Below are 27,595 nucleotides of genomic sequence, written 5' to 3'. Positions count from 1 at the left end.
AGTACACCTCATTACGCATGGGCACTCATTCAGGACCTGACAGACAGGATTCTTTGCTTAGAGGGCTCCGTGGAGCTCAACCCCCTACACCGCAGTGGCTACGGTGGCCTTTGTTACATTACTGCTTATACGCGGGAAATGGATGTGGTCAATAAATAGTAGTTCATCTTTAATCACAGATTACAGGCCATATATGTAGGCGAGGCATCCCCCTAATACAGATACTGCAATGGACTTCAATTTGCCAATATCAAAAGACAATTAATCCCGTATTAAAATATTTTAGTTCAAGAGTGGCTGCAGTGGAACACTAGTCCTGAGCATCAAAGGTGCAACACTGAATAATTCTGTTCCTGTGCATCATATGGGCGACACTGATTTCTATGCCAACATGCACTTCTTTCATTCTTTTTTAGTTGTCAGCATTTCCTTAACGATGGGTTACATTACCTTCACTTTCAATGTCTTTTGTAGACTGATTTTTTGTTTGTTTTATATATTACATTTTTCTTAAAGAACTGCCCTTAACTCCTCGCTTTTCTTTCACATAAAACATTTCTCCCGAGGCAAATGCGTCACAGAGTAATGGCAGACATAGAACAACTCTTCCTACTGTTACCTCTTCTCATCTGTGCTGTAAGAAATGCCAAGCATACACATGCATCATGCACACGTGTACAAATGCTCATTAATCGTCCATGTTTTATTACTTTGCTGCAAACGAGACAATCAACACTGTTCTTGTCGCACTTGGTAATAAAACTAGTGAATTTCTGTCCACAATCTTCATGGCTAACGCTTTTTGATAAACCGTGAGAAATACACGTGTATGTCAGGGACGTGCACAAATAAACCCGGCCAGCATTTTAGAACAATCGCATCACGTGTCACCTAAAGAACTTGACGGTCCTGTGAGCCTTGGCTGACTGCTTTCCATACCATTTGCTATATTGCCAATACCCTAGAGTTCATTCTAAAGGAACATTGGTAAAGTTATTAACCGTGTTATGCGTTAGTATATTTCGGTTAGAGTTATGGCTTTTCCAATATTTATTTAAATGTGGACACAATCTCAGAATTCTTCCATGTGTGCGCCAGGCACACACTAATTCAAGATTATAGTGGAAATGACATTATTTTAGAACAGAAGCCCAAGTATCTAGCCGATACTTAGTTAACAGTCAAAATAAAATCAGGACCGGTTGTGTTTTCATGTTTTTGCTTTCTTATTGTGATTTCAGTCTCTTCTGTGGGGAAGGAGGGACTGCTTCTAGCCTAAGTGTTGAGAGTACACTTTCATTTCTTTTGATTTCTACAAATAGGGGTGCACATTGTGCATCCATCTGTATTTTTATGACACATTCTGGCCACATCTCTTGTTCAAGAGAACTTTATGCTATAAATGTCCAAATCATCTCGAATCAATGCTTTGCACAACATCTCGCAATCTTATCCAGTTTGTTTTCCCTCTGCTCCATTTTGTTTTGTTTAACCAGTTGAGGGCATTCTCTCTTAGTATTGCCTTTTGTTGCTCTCATCCAGCGTATCCGTTTTTGTCACATCAAGTAGCTTAATTAGCTTCTTTCTGCATTCCTGGTTGAATCAACATTATGCAGCTGGCATTTTGGATAATCTTTCCCTGATAGGTGGCCTTGAGAGAGCTCCCATCACGTTTTCAGCATTACCTCACATTCTTTTGATATGGTTAAGTCGTTTTCATTTTCCATCAAAATAATGTCCAGTGATAGCAATAAAAAACTGCGTACTCTGGAATTAACTCTTGCAGATATACTTATTAACATTATTGTAATTGTTCCTCATCCTATTCATTTCATCATTTGAACCTGAAGACAAGTGTCCCTTGCTAAAAACGATGGTTTTTGATTAAACTATTGGTTGTCTCTTCAGTTTGTAAATTATTGGATCCAAGTCACTTTCTGCCACATGCATTACCTCCAAAACATTCTGCACGCGCTTTAGGATATCAAAGACTGATTAATCCTTTCTTCCATTTTTAACATTTTGTTCTCCTATTTTCAAGACAGAGATACTACAATAGAAACAAAAACTACCTATATAATGCTAAGCATGGTTGTCTTGACCTGGTGGTCCATCCATCCTCCATGGGGCTGCTAGGTAACAGTGGCTCTAGCCCCTTTAGAGTGGGTGACTGTTACCACGGCTGGTTCTGGGACCTTTGGGGCCCTGGGCAGAAAGGTAATTTGTGAGGCCCCTCTAATTTGCATGCAGCATGAAATCACAGGGAATTACATCTGACCTAGGTCTCTCCCTAATCTGTCAGTTGAATTCAATGTTAAAAATTTGTATCCAGATTAGTTCATTAGATATGTAAGTATGTGGTATTTATATAGGATAAACTTAGCCGAAAGACTGCAAAGTACTGTACAGAATCAAAGCCACAGTCAACATGTGATAGGAGGAATGGATGTTCTGTAGACTGTGACCGCGTCATGATGTAGTTTTTTTTTTAAATTAAAAAGTTGAGTGTTCAACTGTTTTATGAATTGGAGCTGGGTTCAGGCTGTCTGGATGCATATGGGGATATCATTTCAGGTCTTTGGTGCATTGATGGGAAATGCCTTTGCCTATTTCTTCTCTTTTTAGCATATCATCTTTTTCAATCTGAAGGTGTCCTTGCTCCGGGGGGGGTGTCTGGAGGGCCACTGGAGATGGCAAGCTTGTTATCCATAAAGGCAGGGCTTTCAGTCATATAGTGTAAACCTAGCCAAAAGGCAGCAGAGCACTTTAGAGGGTCAATGACATGCATAAAATCAAGAAGTATTGGAAATGTAGATGGCCTTGCAGATGATGGAGCTGGGTTTGATGATTGTGTAGGCTGGCAAGTGGAAACTTTGAAGTTCCACCACAGTGGAACAATGTGGTGATCTTTCTTCATGCCTTAGTGAGGTGCTCTGCAGCATGTAGAATGCTCTTAAAGGTTCCAGTGTGAATTACAATTCCAGGATTCTTTCAGTTTCCCAGATACCCAGGGCTAGATAAAGTATGAGCAAGAAAGACATGAAAGCAACTAACTGTTCAAAATGGCTTGACAGGGCATCCCTCAAGTCACTGTAAAGTACTAGAAACTATCGGAATACATTATATTCATATGTAGGCTGAAAGTGTTTAATGTCATGTGCTGTGATCCATTGCCATAACACCCCTATCATAGTCCTCTGAAACCTCTAAATGTTCTGATACTAAACATTAGTATAGACAGACATGGTTCTAGAGTGCATTACATTTTTTAAATGAGCATGATGCAGATTCAAATAACAGGTCCAAGATACTTCTCCTCTCATTTGATTTCTCCCAGTTTTGAACAATACCTGGAAAGCACACGTTCAAATACAATTAATTAATGCTGGAAGCCTGGCCTCCTAACCAAACCCATTTCTTTGAGTCTAACAGTGCTGGGCTATGGGAGCAAGGCCAGGCCTCTAGGGTTGTGTCTGTTCAGTATTTTACCATCATGGACAGTATTTCCATGTCTAAACCGGAGCAAAAAAGCAAAAAACCTCAACAGACCTCAATGGGCTATAATATTATAGAACAAAAAATCTCTCATATTGGAAGTGCACAAAATATAAAGACAGATTTTGTAAGCACAGGTCTTCAAACTGGGGGGAGGTTCCCCTTGTGGGCCTCAGTTGATCTCTCCCACTGCATCTGCTGCACTACTGATAGGTATAATCCCTCTGAGAGAGACCCCCCCCATGAGCCTCTCAACCATTCCTTGTGCTTCCTCCCCTGAGTATCCAACCACAGCCGTCTGTGAGGCCCAAAGGAGACAGGGCTTCTTCCAAGCCTCACAACCCTGGAACATGACAGTGGGGCCCGTGGGAGAGAGGTAAATAGCATAGCAATGGTGCCATGGGCCCTGATACAAAGTAAAAGTGCCCCTTCAACCTTGTCCACTTGATGCATAGTAAAATATACTCATAATTTGGGAACATTGGGTACTTAATACCCCTTGGCCCAGTGCCTCCTGGAGAAGGCCTTGAATGCTCGATATTGCAAATTTTGAGTGATAAAATTAAGAAAAGAACTGTGGTATCCAAATAGAAAGAAATAGTCTTAAGCTTTGAAACACCAGTGGTAAATATCAGTATCTACCACACATACAGTCCAATGAGTACCCACTTCCACAAGACCTGTGGCAACTGGAACCTTTTAACCAAGGAACAATGATATTTGATATCTAATCTCAGTTTTATGAAGAAAATAAACACCATGGGGCATATTTAAGAAAAGTGGCGTTGCACACGGTGCACACTACTTTCCTTGTGCCGTTCAGCGCCCCCTCCTGCCACCATGTGTGCAGCATATTTAAAATACGGCGCACAATGGTACAGAGTAGGGCGCAATGGCGTTGTGTTTTTTTTACACTATAATGTACTCTGCAGGAGTAGAGCCAGAACGTTGGCACTACACCTGCAGAGTACTTTGGAGCCCATTGTATTCAATAGCATGCCCCCTTTTAATGCCTGCTCTGAGCAGGCATTAGTAGTGCCGAACAGATTTCCTTGCAGCATTTTTTCAGCCCCCCCTACCGGGGAATGCCCCCTTTGCATACATTAAGCCACTTTGTAAATATGGCATGGCATTTTTGGCCTTCGAATGCCACATTAGCAACAAAAAAATGATGCTAATGTGGCATTAGAATGGCACTAGGGGCTCTTAAATTATTTGTTGTAAAGTAGCCAGGGCCCATAAAAGATTGACAATTCCCTGCGAGGGGCAGCCCTTTTGCCTTACCCTTAGACTCACTGACACCCCAGTTGTGGTCCAGGAGACTAGTCGGAAATCGAGAACCAGAAGATGCAGTATTTAAGCCTGGACTCCCATGTGGACAAATTGTGTATCTTGGGCAATCACTTTTCTAAACTTATTGGAAGGGAAACTGGAATTATGTAATTGTGCAGCAGCAGCGTTTTTTGCATAATTATAGATGTGCAGCATTTTCCAAATAATCCCTGTGCTGCAGCATTTTCTGCAGAGTTTTATGAACAAAAATGTGTTTGTAGCTCAAACATTTAAAAAGTTACTAAAAATGCAGCAACTTGTGTTGCAGCGCAGGTGAGGACCCTTTGCAAAGCTTTACTGGTCACCTTTGGGTTGCTTATTGCTACATTTGGAAGTCAAACTGTTACTAAAGAGGTCCAACCAATGTCCAGGCAGTGTTAACAGGTGTAAAAATGACAATATTGTGAATTAATACCATAATAATTTGTGCCATATTGCGACACATAATTTTACTTTTCTTACTGCATAATTTACTCAGCCCTACTTCTTAATTTGGCCTTTCCCTGCTGCATAATTCCAGTGATCCTGCTTATTGTTCTGCTGCTCCCTTTTTGGCAAGATTTGGAGTAATTTGATTCAATGTATAAACTGCAAGTCAGCATGCTTTAAAAAACAGACCAGATTTTACCTAGGAGGAGAGAGGTGCCCATGTGCATGGTATAGTTACAGTGGTAAAAATATAGCCTTTGAGGCAAGCAGCAGTGTACTGCCGTCATAGGTCTTTACATTATGAACTGTTTGATACTGAGCAAAAAAAGACCTCCTTGTACACTAGTCTAAAAATATGGCAGCACTTTTGAAACAGGCGTAATGTGAGAAACACACACCAAGGGAATACTCCATGGCTCTAGGTCAGTTCAAGGTCCTGTTGGAACCTCAAGCCCATAACGAGTTGAGCTTTCACGTTGCTTCTGTCTGCCACTGTCCCTCTAACCCGGATTTGGTGTTATGGGTACAGGTGCCGACTTTGGAAACGGGGAACCAGATTGTTGTCTTGGCTTCAGCGCCACATCTTGTGATTCTGGGCAAATTATTAAGGGGCATATTTATCATGATTTTACATTGCCCTTTTGGCAAGCAAAAGAGGTCCAAGGGGGATGCAAAACCTATACTGACATTTACCAAGCCACACAAGGCCACTTTGTGTGGCCCTCCATGGTTTGGTAAATGTGAATAATGCAAGTCAGCGCAAGTCACTGCCTTACATTACCCTTCACCAGGGAGGCGTTCTATGAGTGAAGTATGGGTGTTCCCACGCATCCACCCATGGATTTTGGTGCATTTCCAGATTTACCATTAGTGGTAGATCTGAGAACGTATCAAAATTGTTATTTCCTCTTTCTATGTGTGCTGCAAAGCAAAGCCTCAGAGGATTGCTCTGGTGATCCCATCAAAGCTATTGTTTTTTTCCTGAAAAAAGCTCCTGCTATGGTAGTTTGTTTTTAAGGAACAAAAAAGCTTTGCTTAGTGTGCACATCAGTCATGGTGCAGATTCATCTAAGAATCAGTAACTTGTATGGAGCTGCAGAAGGAATGCTTTCCTCAAGATACCAAGATCTATCCCTGCTTGAAGCGGATCTCTTAATCCAATGATTGTGCCTCTCCCAGCGGATTGGAGTTCATTACATTTACTTACCTTGTGGGGCAACAAGCTGCAGTCCCGAAACCCCTGATGTCTGAGTTCAAGGATGGACTAAGCTGACATCAAACCAGTTTATCTTGCAAGGTCCCCCGAGGTGATGCTTCAAAAGATGATAAAAATATAATATATTTGCGCTCCCAATAGCATGCACATTGCAATAATGAACATGTTTTACCGTTTGTAATTGAAATGTTTCCTGCTCTGTTCTATTTCTTCACATTATACCAGGACAAACTTTAATATTTTCAATGTGATATCTGACCATACACTATTTGCCATAATTATTTTTGGTAGTTTAATAAGTAATTTGAAGCCCTAAGACATTGTGTGCGTGTTGTTTTGTCTGATATGAGTATTGTTTGATTCTGTACTCATTTTACAAGACGTTTTGTTTAGATTGTAGGCAGAAGACAGTGTGCTCGCATTCTAATTATGTAAACTGTTAAAAAATCTGTGAGCTTGAAGGGTGTTATGAAAGTTATTTTGTTGATATGTCTGTCAACACAGGCAGTATTTTATGGTTTGCCATGTTTTTAACTTAAAAAATCAGCATTAATCATTTTATGTTTAATCTCAGTCTCCATGCAAGATGTTTTGGGCGTGATGGCACTAACAATGTTTGAAGACTACATCTACTGGACAGATGGGAAAACAAAGTCACTCAGCCGTGCCCACAAAACCTCTGGAAATGAAAAATTGTCACTGATTAACTCATGGCATGCTATAACTGATATTCAGGTGTATCATTCCTACAGACAACCAGACGGTAAGTTTGCCTGCCTTTTAACTCTTTCCTTTCCATCATGTTCTAGCAGCAACATTATACCTAGGTACCACAGTTGCTCAGATTTACTAATCTTCATACTGTAACTCTGTGCCTGAAAAGCAGAAGTCCTGCATTGTGCAACTTTTTAAATATTTTATTGACCTTGCTCGGGTAAAAAAGGTTCTTGGGCGTGATGCTAATGGTTTTGCCACGGTTTAAAGTGAACCAGCAGCATCATACTTGAGCAATGTACTTGATGTTACATTTCAGAAACATTTCTATGTGATGACAACCGCCCAAGTTAATCTACTGTATAAGTTTGTAATTTTCATTAATTACCCATGTTATGCACTATAATATCAGATAATGCTATGGGTGTCTCTTGTGTGCACCCAGATTTATTTGGCTCTGAAATCTAATACAAAGTCAAGTAATTCTAGTTTAGTAGACCTTGCTTCGTTTCCATTATTAGGGTTGTGTGTGTTATTGTTGTTCCTTTAACTCCTTATTGCACAGATTAGCCATGGTGTGGCTTTACGCAATAGAAAACTGTTTAGCACTGCATGAGCACTAACGCCAACATGTGCGTACCATATATAAAGTACGGAGCACCATGGTGGTAGTCAGGGGTACTAGAGTCATATATTTTTGCCCTAGTCATACATGTTCCAGAATTAGCATAAAAAATGTTGACGCTAATCCAGTAAAGCCCAGAAAACCATTGAAAACAATTTGAGCCTCTCTTTAACACCTGCTCTAAGCAGGCGTTAAAAATGTCAATAGAAAAGATGCAATGAAATCTCTTTTTCTTGACCCCTAGCGGCGGAATGACCCTCTTGCGTACAATATGGATGGCCAGGCCTAATGTGGTGCAAGGGGTTACAAAGTGGTGCAATGTCAGCATTGCACCACTTTGTAAATATGGCACAGCAATTTTGGCCTTCCAGCTTCACATCAGCGTAATAAAATGACGCTAATGTGGCGTTGGAATGGCGCTGAGCCCACTGAAATCTGGGCCTAGCTTTTTGGTACAAGATATGTTTTGCTTGGGAAAGATGATTGATGCTCTCCTTTCGGACATTTTAAGTCACACATATGCCTCTGCAAACTTATAGTAAATCTGGGCTAGTGCGAATAAAGTTAATCACCAACTGTGTTTGTGGCCGATTTTAAATCAATGGTACTCAACCTGACCTCCATGGCATGGTTTTCTTCCAGCATTTTACCTTCCAGCCTCCTGTTTTGCTGACTTCATTTTTGCTGGCTGTAGACCTCTGCACACTTTACTGCTGCTAACAGTGCAAAAGTGTTTGTGCTCTCATTTTTAAAACATGGTAACATTGGCTTTCACCACATTGCCACATTTACTTTACTTGTAAGTCCATAGCAAAGTGGTATTATATGTCCCCAGGGCCTGTAACTTAAGGTCTATTAATGGAGCCTCAGCACTCATTGTGCCAACCATTTAAGTAGTCCTTTAAATATGTCTCAGGCCTTCCATTGCAGCCTGTGTGTGCGGTTTTAAGATGCCATTCTTCCTGGAAATATAAGCCTTTTTCCAGGCCTAAAACATCCTTCAGAATACATATAAGGAACCCCTAGGGTAGATCCTAAACAGTCATAGGGCAGGGTGCTGTGCATTTAATCATTTGGACATGTTTTACATGTGCTGATAGTGAAAAAACACTTCCATTTATTTTTCACTACTGCAAAGCCTAGTTCTCCCATAGGTTAACAGTAGGTTACTTTATTGTGAGAACGTCATTCTTTTAGCACGTTCACCCCCATGTTTTTTGACTGATACTGGCAGTATCTGACCCTGACCGTGCCCTGGGCTCTGCTAAACAGGTCCAGGGCCAATGGTCTAAATAAAAGATACATGGTAAAATGGCACAATTACAATCAGCAATGACAGGCTCATGTAAGTGCTTAGTAGATAATAGGGAAGGAGAATTCAAACTACCTATAAGTCCCTAGCATATAATAGGGCAGGGGTGTTTAGAGGCCCAGTAGCTTTCCAACACTGGAGTGTGCACTACTGTGTTGCCTGCTGTCATTTTTAAAGACAGCCCTGCCTTGCAGATTGTCTTTAAAAGTAAACATTTGACTTTGAATAAAAGGTACTTCCAAAGTAATAATCTACCATCTTTTACATGTAAGTCATCCCTAATGTGTACCCTAGGTGCCCAAAGGGTGATGTGCCCTTTAACTGAAAGCAGGGACATTACAAAATATGTTTTATATGCCCTGGTGAGGGGAAAACTGTACATTTCATTTTCCCCATTGTAGATACCTAGCTCCATAGGCTAAATTAAGAATATTTTCCATGAGCAAAAATATTGCTAGGAAGAAGCTAAATGTGTCATGAAAGGACTCAAAAGATTGGTAACGATAAATCCAACAACTCCCCACTGTTCAATTTACTATAACTAATCCAGAAAAGATGTTGTAGGGCTTTCTTTTCTGTAAGCCAAATTCCAGCCTGCTATTGGTCTCTTCTGATTGGTCAGCCTTAACAGGAATAGCCAGACTGCTTTGATGATGTGAGGTGGTCTGCAACCCGAAGGACTGCACTCTGAAGTACTGCTGCTGTTGCACACTGCAACAACAGCCCTAGGGACTTTGCTTTTTTTCAAAAAGGATTCAGGAGTGGACTCCCTGAGAGCAACAGGATAGCAGAGCTTCCCTGTGCCAACTATCACAAAATCCCCCAGCCTGGATTGCATTCAGTGGACTAAATATTTGGCCAGGTGCATTGTGGGAATTGTGGTCTTAAACATCCAAGGACCATCTAAGATTTTTTACACCCTTGGATTTGTGTTTTGGATAGTTTGAACCCTCAAGAGGAACTGCAGGAAGAAATTCCTGAAGTTTAAAGAAATTCCTAAAGTTTGAGCAACTTTTGGAAAAACCTCTAAATTGGACCAACTCGCCATCGTGAGTGAAATTGACTACCTGTAACCACGACCCGGCTGGACTTCGGGTGCGTCTCACTGAAAGCTCTGGAGCTCCAGGCTTCAAGGATTTTATCGGGGCCTCATCAATAAACAGTCCAACGGCATTTCATCGAAATCTGTTTGCTGGAGAGGGCCATACAACTTGAGAGAGAAAAGCTCCAAAAAACGTTTCTGATTGCTAAGGTAAAATTTGTACTGATGTCACACACTCAGTGTATTCGACCAGGGCTCCATTGCGATGAGCCTCCAACTTTTACTTTGTCCTTGTCAAGCACGACCAGATTTCACCAGTCGACGCTATTGATTTCTAAGCACTAAAAAGCACCTTTTTAAAATGTTTATTTAATGTTTAAAAATTCATAACTTTGGTTCCCTATATTGGATTCTTGTCATTTTGGTGTTATTTTAAAGATAAATATAGTTTCAATTGTTTAAATTGGGGTGAGATATTTATTTATTCATTTTAGGTTGTGTATTACTTATTTAATATATTGGTGTTTTTACATGCTTCCCACATACCTGTCTCCTAAGTTAAGCCTGCCTGTTCATTGCCAAGCTCCCAGGGGTTGAGCCAGGAGCTGATGTTGTGAGACCTTGGCTGGCCCTAACATTGGCTTGGAGGCATCATGCTTGTGGCAGGTGTATACTTGCCTCTACTAATAACCAGCCTCCAACACGTATTGAATATTGCTGCTCTACATGAAAGAGAAAGGGCAGGAATGTCTCATATTTAATATTATTGGAGTATTTCTGTCTTTTCCTTGCACTGTCACACATTTGACTGCTTAACGTCAATGTAGGTGCAGTAGGCAGGAATGTTTTTGTGCAGAGAAGGGTATCTTCCTGCACAAAAACAATCCTCAGAGCACTGAGGTACTTTTGTCTTTCTAACTGTGCTGCAGAATGCAGCACAGTTAGAAAGGGGAAACAGAAAGGAGAAACAAAGATGTTTCTCATTGTTGCACCTCCCCTGGGAAGGCGTAGCATTTTTATGCATTTCCAGGTTTACCAGTGTTTGTAAATCTGGGCATGCACCAAAATCCATGGGTGGATGTGTAGGAATACCCACACTCCACTGATGAAACGCCTCCCTGGAGCAGAGTAATGCAAGGCAGCTGTTTGCCCTGCCTCGCATTTCTCTAGATTTATCAAGCAATGCTGGGTCATGCAAGGCAGCCTTGCCTGGCTTGATGAATCTCACTTAGGTTCTGTGTCACCCTTGCACCCTCTTGCGTGGAGGAAGAGTGATGAAAAATCCTTGTGGAATATGACCCAAAGACCTCTAGGTGTAGTAGAAGACCAAGGCCGCTAGGAAGGGCAGCTACTGGAGAGAAAGGGTGCTCAGCTTGAGTAGGGGACATTGTTAAATACTGAAGATCAGAGACAGCTTGAAAAAGGAAGAGTGGATAAAAGACATGGGTGCTCATCTTGAGTAGGGGACATTGTTAAATACTGAAGATCAGAGATAGCTTGAAAAAGGAAGAGTGGATGAAAGACATTGACAGGCACTCGCTAACGAACAAACCTGTTTACCATACACAAGGCTATCCTCTTAAACATTAGAAAATCTGGATTCATATGGGGACATTACTGCATATCTACCTCTCAATCTATTCATACTATTTTGTGCTTCCCGTGCTGCAGTAATCAAGTGTACATTGTGTGTACCCTGTCACATGATAAAAATCTATAAATTGAGCTTCATAAACAATCTTTTCTACAAACCCATAGCAGAACAGTGATTTTTTGTTATGTGTGAAAAGCAATCCTGACCTTCGGGATAAAATGCAAAGTGCAGTTGGCAAAAGGCGAGACTGACTGACTGTTCAACACAAGACATGAACCTACTTGACATTTTATGCCTAGAAATGAAGAACAAAAAAGCAAATGTGAAACCCCAAATCAGTAACTCAAGGCGTAGTTCTTCCAGAAATTCAGAAATTTGGAGTAAGTGAATTTGACCAGCATATGCCATGACATTCTAGAGAATAAAAACACAGATTGCTCAGCCAAGTGCCATTGAGCAAACCAACAAAAAAAACCTTTCAGAATGTACATGTTTTAATAGTCTTCCTGAATAGAAACAACCACTCATTGAGTCATAATTCTGCTCGGACCCTCCGCAAAGCATGTTCAGGTTATATCTTAGGTGGTAGATATAACACCCTTCTCCTTGAAATACAATTTGTTATAAGGCAAAAGATGTAAGCATTTTTTCTCAAAAAGTGCCTTTAGGCAATGCCATTCTGTTCCAGCAGTCATTAGGAAAACTTCATCTGATGATTCATTCAAAACAGTGTTCAAGTGTGTGTTGTTTCACTGTTTCTTCTTCCCATGAATAGCTGAACAAGGGTTTTACCCTAGGATGCTCAAAAATCTGTAACTTTTGTGAAACACATTAACCCTTTTTCACGATTGAGCTGCAGTTCGCAAAATGAGATTATTTTCTGTATGCACAATGTGGTAGTTTGCACCTACGATTTGCAGCTGAGGAACCCTAATATAAATTGTGGGGCCAAATAGTGCAAATGTGCTATTGCAACTTTTCTGATGTGCAATTTGCACTTTAATTATTCTCATAAAATCGTCCCTACATAATGTGATCTACCACCCTTTGGTCCTCCTTCTTGTTATAAAGAATTTCAAATAAATAAAAAAACATTGGTCCTTATTCATGCTACAAAAGACAATAAATAAATAAATAAATAAATAAATGTTCTAAATTATTTCTAGTGATGATCTAAGTCATTGTACCCCTTTGCTTCTTGTCCTGGGTGAGAAATTGTAAGATAAATCAGAGACAATATTCAAATGTATGTGTTTAATATTGGTATTATTATGTGTTTTTACATTTCTAGTGCCTCACCACCCATGCAAAGTAAATAATGGGCACTGCAGTCACTTGTGTCTGCTGTCACCGATCAAAACCTACACGTGTGCTTGTCCGACTAACTTCTACCTCGCTGCTGACAACAAGACCTGCTTGTCCAACTGCACAGCAAGCCAGGTAAGTAAATGAGAAGCCCTCTTCAAACTGTGATAATGTTTTGAAAACTGTATGACCATTCTATCGAATAGTTCATGTTCATTAAAATAGTTTATTTTGTAGTTCAGTGAAAATTAAGAATATGGACACTTTTCATTTAACAATAAATTTTCTCGGGGTGTGGTCAACAAGATGGCTTCAAAAGTTAGATATAGCTGATGTGGAAGTAGAGTTGCGATTGTTGGATGACATAGTGCTGGATGAGTACTCTAATGCCAATTGTTACATGGAATGTAAGGGGACTAAATTATTTTGTAAAGCGTTATAGAGTGCACACCTACATGGGATGAATAAGCACCCACATTGTACAATTGCAGGAGACACACTTGATGGATAGTGAAGCACAAAACTACAGAAAAATGGCAGGACAGTTGTATTCGGTGACATACTCCTCCTATGGTAGGGGGTCTCTGTCTGAGTTGCCCTGTGGTCCCTTTTCAATTAAAAAGCCTAATGGCAGACATACAAGGCTGCTATATATTTTCACATGGAGAATTTGATGAGTGCTAACTCTGCCTCCTGAATATATACACCCACAGTTCGGATGATGCAGAGTTCTTTACAACACTGCAACAAGAATTAGTACCCTACACAGGAATGCCCGTCATCTGGGTGGGGGAGTTTAATTGTGTCCTGGATGGCAGCTTGGATGAGAGCCCACCAAAACTGGGCACTAACTCACATATGACAGGCAAACTTTGTTAGCTAATGAGTAGCCTGCACTTCGTGGATATATGTAGGGAACCACACCCCACCTCCACAGTATATTCCTGTTACACGCCCACACATAGGGCATATAGCAGATTGGATTGGTTTCTGCTGGCAAACTGCAGCACGCTGGATGTTTGTTGTGATGCCTATCAGGTGAGATTTCTGTCAGATCATGCCCCTCTGTTATTAGAATGCGAGACACAGGCATCTAGGCTGGCGATTCCCCTGTGGCGAATGCGGGCTGAGCTCGTCGGGGACCCTGAACATAGGGGAGACATATAGGTGCTGCTGAATGGCTATTATAGTGTGAACTGGTCTATAACCCGGACACACAGCTTAGAATGGAAGGCCCTAAAGGACGTTGTAATTGGTGAGAGCCTTGGTAAATCCTATGGTATAAGGAAAAAACTGGAGCAGGAACTTACACAGCAGAAGGGTGTTCAGGCTGTCCTCCAGAGCCAAGCGACCAGCAGGGACATATCTGAGGCAGATTGCTGCAAGGGGCACACAAGAATAGGAGCTATCTGGAATAGGCTAGATAGTTATGTCTGTAGGGACTACAGACAGCGGTTGCACTGTAAGGGAGACCGCTCGGGCGCATGTTAGCTTGGCTGCCTAAGTGCGAACAGCCTCTCCAAATAATTCTGTCCCTCCGTGGACCATCCAGGGAACAGTATCTGGGACAAACGTGTGTGAATCTACTCTTGCCAGATCACCTGAAACACATATACACTCCGCCGAAGAGCGAAGATGGCTGTTAGATGCTCCAGTATCTAGACAGGCTCTAGATTCCCCCGGCTTGTTGAAGAACAGACTGAGGAGCTACAGGGGGACGTAACTCTAGAGGAGCTACAGGAAGCCTTGGAAGCCATGACGCATGGTAAGTCTCCCGGTCCCATGGTATGCCAACTGAGATTTACCGTGCATATTCTGCAACGGTTCTCCACCGATTACTGGAAACATTCTGCGAGGCCCACAGAGAGGGCTTGCTGCCAACACACATGAGGGAAGCATTGATAATTATGATACTGAAACCGAGGAAGGATCCGATGGACCCTGGCTCCTACCGGCCATTGTCAATGCTCAATGTAAAAATACTTGCAAAAGTACTAGCAACACACCTACGGTGAGTTGTAATCCATCCAGTGCGGGACGATCAATGTGGATTCACTCCAGAGAGGGGAACCCACATGAATCTGTGAAGGTTATCGCATGTACTACATGAGACGTGCAACTCTGCAGCCCACGGTGCGCTAGTGGCCCTTGACATAGAAAAGGTGTTTGACTCCTTGTCCTGTGACTACCTGTGGGAGGTACTACGTAGAATGGGTATTGGATTAATCTTCCTGTCATGGGTATGGCTGCTGTATATGGCGCTGCGGGTGCAAACTGGGATGATAGTGTTGGACTTCTTTCATATTGAACAGGGCACATGGCAGTGCTGTCCACTGTTGCCACTGCTGTTCGTGTTGGCTATGAAACCCCTGGCCATACAACTGAGGGCGGGCTTGAAAAGGTGGGGCATCACGGTGGGAACCTGAATGCATGTTGTATTGCTGTATGCAGATGCTACCTTAGTGTATGTTACAAACCAAGAACAATCGATTCCACTTCTGTTATAAATGATGGACAACTTTGGAGGGATATCTGGCCTCCGGGTCAATCGCCGGAAGACGGTGTTGTACCCCATGGGAGTGCGCTACCGCGCTACCGCAGGTCATGCAAGTAGCCCACTCCCTTCAACTTCAATATGAAGTGAACATGGGTAGAGTAATGGGTGTCCTCTGAGCCTTGGTTAAATTTTTGATTACACTCCCTCTAACGGTAATGGGCAGAATTGCACTTAGTAAAATGTTTTCTATTCCGCGATGCCTGTATGTTATGCAAAACTCGTTGTGTGAGCTGCCTTCTTCTCTGTTTCAACAGATAGATAAACTGCTGCTGTCCTTGGTCTGGGCATGTAAGAGATGCAGAGTCTGTATTGAGGTATTGAAGTTAGGTGTAGCTGACGGGGGATTGGGACTACCCGACCTCCACCTATCCTACATGGCGGGCTTGCTGCAGTATGCGGCCATGTGGTGCAGTGATACTCCCAACTGGGAAAAATAATTGTTAGAAGGTTCCATATGTATATCTCGATTACCAGGTCTGCTCATGTGTGGCTCTAGGCTACCGAGGGATACCCCCTTCCTGGTATCGCAGGTATCACAGATGAGAGAGCGGGCTTTTATATGAGTGTTGCGGAGGGTGCCATATGCATGCCTACTTCCGCTCTGGTGGATACGCCCTTTTCCGAGAGTCACTGATGTACTAGAGTTTTCGAAATGACGAGCAGGGGGATGTAATAATGCTGGTAACTTGTACCAAAATGTCACATTTGTCACACAAGAGGAGGCTTAGACCCTCTTTGGAATTGACCAGGGACAATTCCTACAATATGCTAGCCTCTCACAGAAGGCTCGAGAGATCTGGACCTCCTTTCCTGCAGACCCTACTGAATCCCACTTTGTGACGACTCACATAGACCCAGGATGGGATCGTAGTCTACTCTCCTGCACCTTCAAGTCCCTAAAAAATGATAGACAGATAAATATAAACTGGACAAGAGCTATGTGGGAGGTGGACTTGGGGGAGTGGAATAGGGCCTGCTCACTTGTACGGAAGGGGACTAGCAATGCCAGATTTACACTGGCACACATTTACTATTTGCACAGAGCATATCTGACACCCCCACGCCTTCACAGACTGTTTCTGTCACGTTCTGTTGGATGTACCCATTGTGTCGTGACCCCAGCCAATTTCAAGCATGTCACATGGACATGTAACTCCATTCTACCTTTTTGGAGCCAGATGGTGCGAACACTCAGGGATGTGATGGCTGTTTAAATTGAGGGTAACAATAAGTTATTGCTTGCTGGGCCTCCTTCCAATTCTTAAAAAAAGGTGCAACATGGCATTCAGATTTGCACAGCTGGGGCTTGTTTTGGCTAAGAGGCACCTTTCGATCCGATGGGCAAACCCGGCCCCTCCGACACAGGATGCATGGCTGTCTAACCTCATTGAGCGGGCGGCTGCGGAGGAAGGTTGCCTCGATAAGATAAATATGAATGAACACAGTGAACGAGATCTGGAAGTCTGGCATGGTATAATCAAAGGACTGCCTGGGGAACCTGTCGGGGAGGATGGAGACATCTCGGCAGATGAACTCCAATAGTGAGGTGTGAGTACTGACAGCCCGCTTGAGTGGTAAAGTGACGGTGGTGGATCTGTGACTGAGTGTGACTGAAAGGTGATATACCCCCTTGCTTGTCTGTCCTGACTTTCCTTCCCTGATTTCCCCCCTCCTCCTCATCCCAATTGCATATATAGCCACAGATTAGATTTTGCTGGCCCATCCAGGGCCTAAACCATCTGAATATTGAAGACTGTCCAGTAGTATGCAGCAGCTGTCCTCTCTCCATGTTTGTATCTGGTAAGATGCATTACTGTATCACAGTTTATTGTTAAAAAGTTAATATACTATACACTGTACTTGTAATGGACAGACTTACCCATTCCTATTATATTAAAATGTTACACAGCTTCGATGGACCATTGTACAATCACTACAGTATTTTCTGTAATCTAGCATTCAGAAAATGGCCACGAATGGCAGAGTTGGCATGGACTAGTATCATATTAAGAGGGGCGAGATGAAATGTATGGTTCATGAAGTACGATTACTGTACGGTGCAAACAATATATGTATAAGTTGTTTTACTTGCATAAATAAAACTGGGGAACAAAAACTTGAATTATCTAAATCTGTGGCTCAAATATGCAAGACACACATTTGCAAACATGTGAATGGTAACTCTTAATTTTCAGCTAATGATAACAAAATGTAGATCGCTTCCTTTACATTGTTATTTGCACATGCAAGTATGACTTATTTATGAGTCCAATTTATTTTTGAATTCACAAAGGTTAGTTTCATACTTTTAAAAAGGAGTACGCATACAAAATTATTTGTATGAGTAACTCTCAGCAAGAGTTTAGAGATAGAACATTGTAGAGTGGGAATGGCTTAGAGGTTTGTGGGTGTTAAATCATGTTTTGACTTTTTTCCATCACTTCCTGAGATCAATTGCAGATTTACTCATAACAAAGGCAGAGAAAATCAAATGTTCATGATGTTAAAGAGACAAAACACCCCCTTTCCCCTCTCTTCTTCTTCTTGAAACAATCCCCAACAGCGTTTTAAACAGCCAGCTAGTTCTTAAACATATATGAATCCCTCCCTCACTGGTCCTCTTTGACAGATCACCATAGCTATGTTTTCACTTATCTCTCAAATCTCAAAACATTGCATTTCTTGTCATAACATCCTCAGAAAATGAAAAATTTCCATTTCTCCTTTAGACTGCAGTAAAAAGTCTAACTCTCATCGGCAATTTACTGATGGCTGGTCTCTCCGTATCTGCTCTAGCACCCCTTAAGAGCATTCAGTACATTCTGGCATGCTGTATAACTGGTGCAGAGAGGTCAGGCCTTTTCACTCCAGGTCTATTAGAGCTTTACCAGTTGTCTCTCGATGTTAAAATCATCTTTAAAATGACTTGTAACAAGCACAAGACACAACACATCAGCACACACGTTGACCTAAAGGACAAATTAGGATCCACAAGAGACACTCATCTCTTCAAAGTATATAAGAAAGACAAACTTGATTACCTTTTGTCAAAATAGGTACTCTGCCGTATTACGAAAGTCAATATTGAGAAAAACACAATGTATCTTTTGAGCATAAAGCTTTCGCTAACAGTGTATTAATATTTGAGCTTTAGAAAATTCTTCTTATGCTGTAACTTAAATAGATAAATGTTCTAAATTATAAAGTGATCGAAAGATTTTAACTATTGGAGACTATAGACTGGCACTTCAAGGGAAGGTGGGTCTTATACTGGGCAGTGCAATGCCTTCATGAACTGAGATTCAGGTACAAAAAAGCCATCGAAAATACCCAGACTGACAGGTATGCACAAAATTACAGAATGGTTTGTATTACAAAAGTGCTGTGTTTTACAAATTATGGTGGTGGCTCACTTGGTGGGTCGGGAGACGATTTTTGGTGGGTCCCGAAAATCCAAGCAATAAATAAGGATGCCTTTCACTTCTATATTTATCTTATCACATTTGTTGTGCTTCAAAGAAAGAGGTCAAATGTCATGCTGTGCGGAGTGGTGTTTATGAACTCCTCTCATTCTGCAGACAGAGAAAGAAAAGTAAAGGAAATTATGTGACAATCTTGCTGGGGTACATGATGAGTAAAAGGAAAGGCTGAGGGGTGACATTGTGAAACACAAGTAAATGCTAATTTCGGTAATTGAACTGTACACACTCAGTAGTTAGGAAGGAAATATTAAGCTATTTTTGTAATTCTGAAGTGTGATGAAAATACATGAATAGGATTGGAACAAACTAAGACACTTTAGTTGATGATGCACAAAAAACATTTGCTGAAAAACGATTTCCACATATTATCATTTGTGTGCAGATTTAGTGACCATATCCAATGGAAATGTGCTGTCTGTAAATCACAATCATCTACCACACAATTCTTTAGTTACATTAAACAATTTGTTGTTTCATGTCCATTAAAGCTAGGTGGGTTGAGAATGTTTGTTGTACTAAAACGTGGGTGGGGTTTCTAAAAGGTTTGGGAAGCACTGCACCAGTGTGTTTGCCACAGTTGCTGCCTAAGGGCCCCATGTTATGTTGTTGCTTTCTCTTGGAGATACTTTGATCCCTAATTCTGGTCTCCAATTTTTTTTTACCAGGTACAAAAACGAAATGCACTCATTTGAAAAAGACTTCAGAAAAATAGTATGCATCATGTTTTGTGCAAAAAATATTATGTTATTATGTGCATAGCACAGTGCATAGCTTGGCAATCATTTGTAAAGAGCTACCTCTTGAAGAATCAGCCACTCTTGGAAATACCTTGCCTCTGACAGAAACCTGAGCTTAACATTTTCAGTTACAAGTGTCATCGAGTTACATATATCTGCCTAGGGACCCTATCCAATTACAAATGCAATATAATGGGCAAATAGAGAATAACTTGACTATTTTATATAGATTGATCATTATTTTATATAATTATAACTGAAACATTATTTCATTATGTTGACCACACTTTAGACATTGCAACGACTTCATTTTACTTACAATTTCTGGTCTGTAAGTAATAAAACTTGATGCAGTGATAACTGTAAGGTCATCTCACACCTGAGGGTGCAATAAAGCATAGTTTAAATGGATGTTGAGCGCTCTTTTCCCATAGGATCTGAATTACCCATAAATAACTGAAATCCATCTAGCTGTCCACGTGATGAGAACACGTTTAACATTTCAACCTTACAGTTACTGGAAATGAGAAAGTCTGCGCTCTTGAAAGCAGACTCTTTTGTGAAGAGTTATTTTATACAACATTTACTAAAATATTAATAGCAATGGGCCTTGAAGACACAATCGTAATAAAAAGCACACAGGGGCATATTTCAGAGAGACTTGCACCACCGAGAGTCACCTTGACGATCCCGGAGGCACAAGCCTCTCAACCATATATATGAGGCCGTGCAAAGCCACTTTATGTGGTCTGCATGGGCACATAGATATGGAGCAAGCTCATTGCCTCACTTTGTGCAAGGGAGGTGTTCCATGGATGTTGCTGTGGGTTTTCTAATGCAACGACCCATGGATTTTGACGCTGACCCATATTTACTTAATCATGTAAACCTTCGGCAGGGCCAAAACATTATGCCTCCACAGAGCAGGCGTAACGAAGAGAAACATTTCATTTCTCGTCAATTTTTCCTCTTTACATGTGCGCTGCATTCTGCAGCACACATAGAAAGAGAAAAATCCCTTTTGGTATTGTTTTTTGCAGGAAGGTGTCCTTTGCTGCACAAGAACAATCCTGTATGCAATGCAGACACCCTTGCAGCAAGGTGCAACGGTGTATGTGTTGGTGCTAGGCACCAAATTGTGCACCTGGACAGGGGAAAGGACAGGAATGCACCTTATTTCATAAATATGGCACATTCCTGCCCTTTCACATCAGTGTAGGGCAGCGCAGAATGAAGTCTTGCAGCACTGCCCCATGCCAATGCCCCATGAATATGGGCCCTAGTGTCCAGATACACACTGGTTCTGAGCATGAAGTTTATCACATCTATTAAATAATGTTCTTATTTAGTTCAACATTTTAGAATACATCAAAATCAGGGTATGCATTTGATGCTTTCACTTAAGCCATACTTGGATATTTTACATCTATAAAGAGTTCTGGAAAAGTATGAAGGACGGAAATGTAAGCCAATAGCCAGCAGGTGCTAGCCAATGTAATAGAAAATCATTTGTTCTGCAAAGTCGCCGCAATGACACCACGTAGCCTTGCATCCCACTGGAAATGCAAAGTATTCGAAAACTAGGGCACCTTAAATCTACGGAAATACTCCCTTTAGGCTTACAGTCTTTTCTACTCAGAACCATGGTCTTTTCGCTCTCTGATTTTCAAAGCAGAGATTTCCAACTAAAAGATTTCCAACCAAAATACATTACAAACTCCTTTTTTATGCCGATTAACTTAATTACTGTCTATTTTTGTGTAATCTTTCTGCCCTGTTACCCACACATAGGTTTTTATTATTTAGCATTGAATGTGAGGGTTAAATTAAGAGAGTAAAACATTTAAATATTTCAAATATCTGGGTTAAGTTGATACAAGTATCACAAACCGAAATGAATAGTGTTGTTGTCTGGAAAGACCAGCACATCAAACAAATTCGACACTGGCAAACACAGTGGGGTAGATTTACAAACCTTTTTGCGCTGCATGAAAGAGAGAGGATAGGAATGCACCATATTTGCTTTGCACTGGCTCACTCTGTGCTGCCGAGCACCAACGAAGGTATCGTGCACCATGGTGCAGAATGCAGCACACTTAAAAGAGGAGAAAGTAAAGAAAAAGAAAGATATTTAACCTCATTTTGCCTCTTTGATGCAAGAGATTAAGCTATGATTAATGAGGCTGGGTATGGTTGTGTCAATCGATGAATAGGTAAATGTGAAATTGAGACAGCTGTTGCATGGATAATTGTTTGTGTAGGTGAATGAATGAGAAAACAATTAAGTAAAAAGCTATGAGTGACAACATGGATGAATAGCTGAATAAGTGAATTATTTGATAGATGATTGGATGAACTGGGTAGTGTAAGGAATTCACCTTTTTGTTCATGCTCACGCCCTGATTGTTTGCCTTTTTTAGAGTATCTTTTCATTGGTCTTTAGACTATGGCCCAGGTTTACAAAGGTATTGTGTCAGGATTGTTACTTTTTAAAGCAGACCCAATGAAAAAATCCTTTTTGGCATTTACAGATCAAAGCAAATTAGTATTTACATTGGTTTGTAAGAAAAAGTTAGGCAAAGTTCTGGTTTGCTTTACTCTCAAGAGGATTTTCCAAGTGTAGTACAGATCTGCACTATCACTCATTCCTAAAACCATGTTTAATATGTCCCCAATAATTAGTAAAACTTGGTGCATGTTTAATCTTGACCCATCATAAGTACTCCTTAGTGAATGTTCACTCATTCACCCTTTTTCAGAATTGTGCAAAGAAATCTTGAGTATTGGTCTATATTTGGGCCATTACTTAAAAGACTTAGGGACTGATTTAGATCTTGGGGGTGGGAATACAAATATACCTTCCTCCTTATATTATGGTCTCCATTGGATATCATGGGATCGTAATAAGGCGGTCTGGAAATCCATTGTAACAGTATTCCCCTCCTCCAAGACCTAAATCAGACCCTTAGAATCCTTAAGCAGCATCACAAGGTCTTTCAATAATCATTAGATAATATTCTGATTTTCACCATAATTTAGTAATTCTCAGCACATACCCATATTTGCACCATCACTCAATTATACTGCCATAGTCCTAACATAAACCTAACAATAAATCTTTGCATTTGCCAATACTACAATAATCAATTTCCTTATGTTAATGATCTAGGACCTGAAGATAAATTGGGCAATCTGACCAACGGACCACCAATACTGCAGTGAGGAGGACGGAAGCAAGTCGCCGGCCTCTCCAACACTGTTTCACAATGTTCCTGCTTGCCCAGACAGCAGAGACAGTGCAGTGGCATTGGCTAGGGCTCTAAGGGAGACTCAAGGCCAATGCCATCACACTGGCTGCACCACCAGCACACTCGGAATGCACACTGTTGGCATTGTATACAGTCCGCATTCCAAGTTTAATACTTTTGGGTATACATTTGTGGTTGTTCATAACTTTATTCATTACATCCCACATGTCTGGATGAACTTCATATCATTACTATAGATCAGTCAAGGGTTCATACATGATTTCTTCTCATTTTTGTATGCTCCAAAATTATACAATGCACAAAATAATGCCAGCAGGTTTTTCGTCAGTGCTGCATCAGTAGCAGCTGACTTCTTCAGGACTAACATAAATCCATACACCAAAATAAGTACAGGGAGGAGCAATCCCATTAAAGTGTGAGCTCACTCATGATATAAAACTCACACATGATCAGGAGAAGATTCAATTGTGAGTGACTACCAAATAGTAGAATTTTGTGAAGAATGTTGATTCAAGCCTCCAATTTTAGTGCCCTCGCAAAAGAAACCATCATCACCCGTGAAAGAAATTACTTTATGATTAATAGTAAAAGAGATGGAGATAAAAACTGATGGAACACTACAACCACCGCAACTAAATTAACTTAAACATGCTCATCCCATCCCAGGTTGTGCCTAACACCATCAATGAACACTAAATCCATGTAAAATCTTCCTAAGCAACACTCGTTGTTATGAATGTATCCAATTGACAGTGAAAGCGTTTTGTATGATGAAATCAAACTGTAAAGCACTAATTTACTAGTAATCTTCGTTGCAATGTGAACCCACAACACGAGGCATATCATATCCCCTTAACATATAATGTACGTAATCTTAACCTTCAAATTCTATATAACAGCCAAATATATCCAAACCGTCCCCAAAAGCTGGAAAGAAATTCAAGAAATACCAATCAGAATATGTATTCTATTTATACAGTCATAATATATTACTCCATTGTTAAGACCAAATTCAACCACACTCAACTACTATCAGAGTTGTCAAGCACTCCTAGCATAACAAATCCATGGTTGCATGCTAACTAAACAATAAGCGACCAGAATGTATGCACAGCACATTGATTATATCTATGGGTCACTGCCATTCTAAATCTCCTCCATGGCAGGGATACATTTCACATGGCATATCCGGACGTTAGCTAACCATTAATTATAATAACAGTATTCTTACCCAATGTACGGTACAAAACAAAGCAAGGAAACGCAAAAGGGCAATTATCATCTGTAATGAAAAATTGTAATAAAGCATACTATATGCAAGTCATTTTCAGATAAGCATTGTGCTTCGGAGCCTGCCATCTTGAATGTACGGCTAGAATATCACAAATTACATGTCTATGTAAATTGGAAAAGTCCAGTAGTCCCAGGGGATCAAAGACGCCAAACTGAGTGTAACATCTCATCAACGGTATACCTAAATACTAATACTAATATACAACAAACCATACCTCTCAATAACGGGGAGAGTGCTCCCATGATGTCTAGCCCTTCCAAAGCATGAAACTGGGGTAAATCATTTTGTTAATACTCGGAAGGGCAATATAACTCTGATTGAACTACAAACTCTGGGCATCTAAATTCAGTGGTACGTACACATTACAGCCATGTAGTAAAGGTTATAGATCAATCTGTAATATAACCTTACATAATTTATGACACAAATCCAAACTGTCTAATATAATCAATCTCATACTTGTAATATGAACTGATTTTCTTTTGTGAAATGATCCTCAATAACACCCTAATGAGTCACATGACTCGCTTCAAGCGGAAATTGATCCCAGAATCTTTTCAAAACCAGTACCACACTTTGATTTGTTTGACTAGCCATCCTACCAGACAAAAATAATAACTAAATGAATCCAATCACTCTACCAATGATTTCACTGATCCATTGAGTTCTTTATGAAACAATGCCCGCCATATCAAAGAAACTTTGCCAATTCGTCATCTTATAATTTCACAACTGATCATCATCAGACCAATCAAATGCGTACTCCTGCCTTTTCTTTCAACATCATACAACATCATCAGTTCTCTTAGCGATATACAATGCACCCAAAATTTAGGTTGAAGTGAAAAATATATATCAAACACTGTACGTGCATAGAACCCAATCCCAAGTATAGTGACAATCAATAGACATCGTAAATTGTACCTGGCCATCATGCTGTACAATTTCATATATAGTATCATATGCATCCTCCACAAATGACATTTACACTTCATAACACATCAAATCCTTTGTATATATAGGTGTTCCAGAAACCACAGCAAATAAATGCATTGTATTCGGTCTGTTCACACAGAAAATAATGTAATTTGTGGTCTGTGTTAAGAACTTACTCTGCTGCTTTCAGTCTCCAAAACCTTAAAGCTTCTTGTTGAGAAAGCCGTAACTCCCTACTTCCTCCCCTCTGATTAGGTTTTACAATCTCTATTCCAGGAAATATGAAACCTTTGTGTGGGCCTTGTTTGTTACAAAGTGTGCAACGAGAACAGATATCTCTCATCACCCAATTCAACTGTTCTAAAATGCTCTGCAATCCTCTCTTTGACTGCTCTAATAGTACTACCTACATAAATGTAATTACATCTACATACCAAAATGTAAATAACATAGCGTGATGTACAGTTTATATTAGTCCTCACTGAATACACCGGATAGGGTAGTATCCTTTGCTATCCTACACATAGGACAATTTCCACATTTAAAAAAACATCTGCTTCTATTATGTAGCCATTTTTCAGACCGGGGGCTCCTAGGGAAACTCAGACTAATTCTGTTTCTTATAGTTGCACCCTTGTGAAAAGTAATACTTGAACATGTAGTAATGAAAGGTTTAATCTTCTCATCATCAAGTAAAAGGTATCAGTGTCTCTTTAATACCTTACTAATGTTCCCAATGGTCCTGCCATATGTATGTATTAGTCTGATCTTGTCTGAGGATTGTGCTCAGCGCCCATCTATTTTCACTAAGAGTCTGTTCTCTATTCAACTTATGGGCCCTATTGGATGCTTCTTTAATCAATTGTATGTTCTATCCTCTCCTAATGAATCTAGATTCAATATCTTTCAGATTTTGTGCAACTCTTCATCAGAACCACAATTTCTAGGTGCCCTAACCATTTCACCATAAAGAATGGCTTCTATTTGGTGTTTAGGGTGGGGACTGCATTGCATGAAGTCACTTTCCGATTCATGCGTCTCCAAATTCAAGTGCCATCATCAAACAATTAAACATCCAAGAATTTAATTTTCTTAACATCATATTGAACCGTAAAAGACATATTGCATGTATTGTTGTTCAGATAGGCCACAAACATCAATAACTCCTCATTAGTCCCTGCCCATATCATCAACACATCATCAATGTATCTTCCCCAATAGTAAATGTACTGTATCCATTCCACACCGTTAAAGCCCCAGACCCACTCCCCCTCAAACTTCCCCATAAAGAGGTTAGCGTAAGAGGGAGCAAATTTGGAAACCACTGCGGACCCACGAGTCTGGTGGTACCATTTGCTCTTAACAAAAAGACATTGTCATCCAACACAAGGCATGTCATCTCCAAAAGCATCTCTGTGTGCAAAAGAAATTCAATGGGTATCTTATTTAGAAAATAAGTTAAGGTTATCATGTCATACTCATGCAGAATATTGATGTACAATGAAACCACATCTAAAATGACAAGTAACATCCTATCATACCAAACAATATCACTCAATGAGTTCAATATGTGCTTTTTATCCTGAAGACGTGATTCATCATGAACGGTTGGAAAAACCCATCAATGAATTGTGAAAACCCTTCTGTAGCCCCCCTACTGCCCAATACTATCGGGCTTCCTGGGGGGAAAGGGGCATCCTTATGTACTTTAGGTAACATATAAAAACATGGGTATCTAGGCTTCTCAATCTTTAGAAACAAATATCCCTCAAAGATAAGTAAACCTACAGCATACCAGTATTTTATCCTTGTATTAATCATGTTGGTAATCACAGGAATAGGGTTTTTGTCAAGAAAAGTGTAGCAGTTTGGGGTACTTAACTGATTTAGTATCTCTTTATTATAATCTTGCTTATTCATGACCACTACACAGCCCCCATTATCTACCTCCCTTATTACAATTGTCCTATCATTTTGTAGGGCTTTAAGGGCCCTCCTCTATGTGTCGATTTCTCCTTCAACCTGTTGAGATCATTGCATACATTTCTAAAGAAAACATCAAAATTATTATCCCCATGTATTAGACCCGGCATCCTTGGCGTGGTCTCCCCTAGCATTTTGCCTCTACTTCCCAGGTTGTAGCTGTGTGCTAGACTCTGTTTTTGTTGCTCTGGGCACTGTACCACTGCTGACCAGTGCAAAAGTGCAAGTGCTCCCTATGTGAAACTGTATGTGTAATTGGCTTTTTAAAATTGG

The 27,595-nt window shown here is 40.6% G+C and overlaps 1 protein-coding gene across 1 annotated transcript in view; it reads left to right on the top strand.

The window, feature by feature from the left end:
* The window catches only part of LRP1B (LDL receptor related protein 1B), a 4,500,992-nt gene that overhangs the window by 3,861,352 nt on the left and 612,045 nt on the right, over positions 1 to 27,595 (top strand). Inside the window, exons 61-62 of the mRNA XM_069225083.1 lie at positions 7,047 to 7,235; positions 13,051 to 13,199. Coding sequence (XP_069081184.1) covers positions 7,047 to 7,235; positions 13,051 to 13,199 — 338 coding nt within the window. The remainder of the gene's footprint in view (positions 1 to 7,046; positions 7,236 to 13,050; positions 13,200 to 27,595) is intronic.

The sequence above is a fragment of the Pleurodeles waltl genome, chromosome 3_1, assembly GCF_031143425.1.
Source record: "Pleurodeles waltl isolate 20211129_DDA chromosome 3_1, aPleWal1.hap1.20221129, whole genome shotgun sequence".
In the NCBI taxonomy this organism is placed as follows: domain Eukaryota; kingdom Metazoa; phylum Chordata; class Amphibia; order Caudata; family Salamandridae; genus Pleurodeles; species Pleurodeles waltl.
The sequence above is the reverse complement of the archived record's forward strand: the minus strand, read 5'-3'. Positions and strand labels throughout refer to the sequence as shown.